The following is a 4270-nucleotide window of genomic DNA, read 5'->3' on the forward strand; positions in this document are numbered from 1 at the left end:
GCCGCTCGCCCCCGCGCCCAGCAGGCGCGCGGCCCTGAGGCAGGTGCGAGGCAGGTGCGAGGCAGGTGCGAAGCTACGGGGAAGTTCTAAGTTTTGTTTCGCTGGGGGTTCGGGGTGGGGTGGGGGCGGGTGGAAGTGGGGCGACGCCACGTTCTCTTTATTCTTAGGGCGACTGCTTTGGGCTCTCCCCCAGGGCGGCGGCGGCCTGCAGCCTGCTCGCTGCCCACTGGGCCGCCCGACCCCGCGCCCGCCGCCGCCGCCGCCGCCGCCGCCGCCGCCGGATCCCATCAGAACATACTGCTCTTCACTAAGGCGGCTTTGGCACCGTTGGGTCTTTGGAGCGAGGATAGGACGCTGGCGAAGGGGCCCCCGAGCGAATCCGGGATGGAGGTGATGGGGCCGGGGCCCGGGGCCCAGCCCTGTCCGGGGCCCCCCGCCGCCGCCAGGCCTCCCGCCGCAGCCGCCGCCGCCGCCGCCGCAGCCGCCGCCGCCGCCGCCGCCGCCGCCGCCGCGCCGCCCTTGCCGGGCTCGCCGCCCGGGCCCCCGGGCCCCGCCGCCCCCGGGGCTCCCGCCGGGCTGGGCCCGCCGCCGCCGCCGCCGCTCGCCCCGCAGCTGGGAGCGGGGTTGGGGTTGGGGCCGGGCCCGCCCGTGCTGTCCGGGTCGGTGCTCTTGGCCTCCTTGCTCTCGTCGTCCCGGGACGAGTCGGACTTCTTCCCCGAGGACCCGTTCTTGGCCGCGGCCGCCGCCGCCGCTGCAGCGCGCTCCTGCTTGCGGAACTTGGCGCGGCGGTTCTGGAACCACACCTGGCCCGGGAGCAGAGGGGAGTGGGGGAAGCCGGTGAAGCGCGGGGCGGAGGCCCGGTGCACCTGACCCGGGTGCGCCCCCTGCACCTGCCCCGGGTGCGCGCCCGTGGACCTACCCAGGTGCACGCCCCTGGACCTACCCCGGGTGCGCGCCCCCTGCACCTGCCCCGGGTGCGCGCCCCTGCACCTGCCCCGGGTGCGCGCCCCCTGCACCTACCCCGGGCGCACGCCCCCTGCACCTGCCCCAGGTGCTGGAGTCCGGGGAACACTCCCCGGGGCCTCCCGAGCCGGGCAGGCTGCACACAAGGCCTACCCTGGCAGCCCGCGCAGTGCGTCCCGAGAGCCTCCGGGGCGGCGGCTCTAAGGTTAGAGTCCCTTTGCCGCAGGGAGGGGGAGGGGCTCTCTCGCGGCCCGTCCTGGCCTCTGCGCCCCGAGGAGCGCAGGGCGCGCGGCTCACTTTGGCCGCTACGAGGTCACAGCCAGCCATGGTTCGTGGCCCTCGTGGAGTCACGGCCCCTTTGCCAACGTGATGCAAGGCACAGTGACCCGGAGGAGGCAGTTAGGAGTTAGCAAATGGCGGGAACCGAAAGCCCCGCTTGCTCGGGCAACACGGGGGCGAGGTCTGCGCTCCCCGCCCAGGGCGCTCGCTCCCGTCCTGCGAGAGCCTCACTCGCTCACGGCCCAAGACCCCCGAAGCCTGCGCAGGGCTGCGTGGGGCGGGAAGCGCTGCCAGCGGGGCCGCATAGACACGAGCCCGTACCGCCTGCGCTCAGCCCGTCCGAATTGGGCCTCTCGGGTCAGCCCTGGGTCAGCCCTGGGTCAGCCCCGGCCTGTGGTGGAGCCGCCAGGAGCACCGTCCCGGTCCCCATCCCTGTCCCCTGCCCCCGGGCCTGGCCGCACACTCAGCCCATCCGAACTGGGCCTCTCGGGTCAGCCCTGGGTCAGCCCTAGGTCAGCCCTGGGTCAGCCCTGGATTAGCCCCGGGCCCGTGGTGGAGCCGCCAGGAGCACGGCTGGGTCCCCTGCCCCTGGGCCGGGCCCAGCGCGCTCAGCCCATCCGAACTGGGCCTCTCGGGTCAGCCCTAGGTCAGCCCTGGGTCAGCCCTGGGTCAGCCCCGAGCCTGTGGTGGAGCGGCCAGGAGCACCGTCCCTGTCCCCGTCGTCCCCTGCCCCCCGGGCCGGGCCGCGCCTACCTGGACCCGCGCCTCGGTGAGGTCGATCTTCAGGGCCAGCTCCTCACGGGTGTAGATGTCGGGGTAGTGCGTCTCGGCGAAGACCCTCTCCAGCTCTTTGAGCTGCGCGCTGGTGAAGGTGGTGCGGATGCGCCGCTGCTTGCGCTTCTCGTTGAGGCCACCGTGGTCGGTGAAGAGTTTGTAGGGAACTGGGGGGACGGAGGAGGGGACAGAGCGTGAGCCGAGCTGCCCGGGGCGCGCCCCGGGGCCGGGGCCGCAGTGTGGGGCCACCCAGGCCAGGCAGGGCGGTGCCGGCGGCCAGCGGCGGGCAGGCTAGTGCTGGGCCAAGCCAGGCAAGCCTCGGGCTGCAGCCGGGTCCCCCTCGGCTCCAGCACCCTGGGTAGGAGGGGGTGACACGGCGCCCCGGGGTCAGCGAACCAGAGGGAGAACCAGAGAGGCGGAAAAGAGTCCAAAAACATCAGTCAGCTCATGTGGGAAACCGGGCAAGAAGTCCCCCAAACGCTCCCACCGTGGCACCTTCCCAATTCCCAGAAGTTGACCCTGCCCGAAAAGTTGGGGGGGGAAAAGTGCTGAAAAAAAAAAAAAGATGATAACGATAATAAATTAAAGGAATAATCACAAACAGGACCAGCCAGAGAGGTGTGAGCCGCTGTCGGTTCTTAAAAAGCGAGAGCGGGAGACACTGCCAGTAATGAGCTTTACTCTTTGTTATTTAATTATTTTCTAAGCTTTACGTCTCATCGCAAAGTAAATAAATTATGCCTATCATTTTGGCAGCTTAAGATAATTTTGTTGGCGGTTCGGGTGTGACTAGGATAGTGTAACCCTGTAAGTGAATTACCCCTCCCTGCAATCGCTTCTAACGTGATAAATTCTTTCATTTGTGTAAGCAAATTTCGTTTGGTAAATACTAAACACATTTCCATTTTCAAATGCAATCAAGGCTTCCTATATACGAGCGGAAAGGCGGCTTCCTCGGCCGAGAAAGCTGGCGGTCCTTACCTGCGGCGTACGGACTGCTCTGGTGGTCCCTGAGGGTGCCGAGGCTGCAGGATCCCGGCGTGAGGGACGGGCAGCCGGACGTGGCCCCAAAAGTGGTCCTTATCGGGTTATACTGGAAGCCACTGGCCTGGCTGCAGGAACTGAAGTCTGCATAGGCTGAAGCCAGGCTCGAGGTGTCCATCCCAGCCATACAGGACTCGTAGGCAGAGGAATTGAGGTAAGAATATTCCATTTTATACATTGAAAAGGCTCTGGATGGCTCAGCCAAGTGGAAAAATGAAATAAAAGATGGGTATGGAGAAGGTGGCTGGAGTGGGGAGATGTGCACAGCTCAACGCCTGCCTCCAAACTGGCCTCCTTACTACCAGCAGAGCCTAGTTTTATGAAAAAGCCTCCTATGAGATGCCTTGTCTGAGGTCTCTAGAGCATATAGTCCTCATAATAAACTTGGCTCTTTCCACTTGGACAATAGCAAAGCGGTTGGTCTTATTGCTGGCGCTTTTTACATGACAATAACTCATCCGTCTATTGGGCTGGCACTGGGGAACTGAGCTGCCCAACCTCCCTATCATTGATTCCTGCATCTCTAATTAGAATTTAATACCACACCATTACGCACCGAGCCCCTGATCCTCCCTTCTAACCAGCTCCCTGCCCTTTAATTCAATCACACTACTTGGAAATAATGAAAGTTGGGTGACGATTCACTCTGATCCAATTTCCCCGAGCTTTTAAGCCTTTTTAACTGATCATATACCTTAGGCATAAATTGAGATAGTGTGTGTGTTTTCCCCCTTCTTCGTCCTCCTTTTTTTTTTCCCTCGGTGAGGAAGAAGAAACCTTGATGTCATAGAAAACCTGTTTTGTAAGAGCGTTACACGCTCAATTTAACAACAAGCCTACCCCCCGAAGTGCATGAAATGTTATAAAGGACTGGGACATTGGCAAGACTCGGGCGCCCTGTAACGTGGAGTAAGTGGGCCGAGGGGGTTTCCGTGAAGGAGAAGCGGATTTCTTTACGATACACCTGGTAGAGGGGGTTTTAAAAAAAAGGAGCGTCTTATAAATTGCATTTCTTGTCGCGGCTTAACATGCTTTTCTAGAGCCTCCGCTTACACAGCTGTTTAAAAAATAAAGCAACGTCCAAGTAAAGCTCTTGAATGTGAAACATCTGGACTGTCGACCGATGGCTTCCTTGCGGTCCGCTCTGTGTCTTTCTGCATTAGCTGCAGGTTTGCTTTCGTCGGTTTGGAGGTTCTGGGCCGTTGTTGAT

The 4270-nt window shown here is 62.6% G+C and overlaps 1 protein-coding gene across 1 annotated transcript; it reads right to left on the reverse strand.

Moving 5' to 3' along the window:
* Positions 1–259: 259 nt before the first annotated feature.
* On the reverse strand, positions 260–3596 carry PHOX2B (paired like homeobox 2B). Its single transcript, XM_025450793.3, has 3 exons — positions 2998–3596; positions 1996–2183; positions 260–803 (listed from the first exon to the last, which is right to left on the reverse strand). Exons 1-3 carry the CDS (start codon positions 3236–3238, stop codon positions 288–290), a joined length of 945 nt encoding a protein of 314 aa, XP_025306578.1. The 5' UTR covers positions 3239–3596; the 3' UTR covers positions 260–287.
* Positions 3597–4270: the final 674 nt, after the last annotated feature.

This window comes from Canis lupus, chromosome 13 (genome assembly GCF_003254725.2).
Source record: "Canis lupus dingo isolate Sandy chromosome 13, ASM325472v2, whole genome shotgun sequence".
In the NCBI taxonomy this organism is placed as follows: Eukaryota; Metazoa; Chordata; class Mammalia; order Carnivora; family Canidae; genus Canis; species Canis lupus.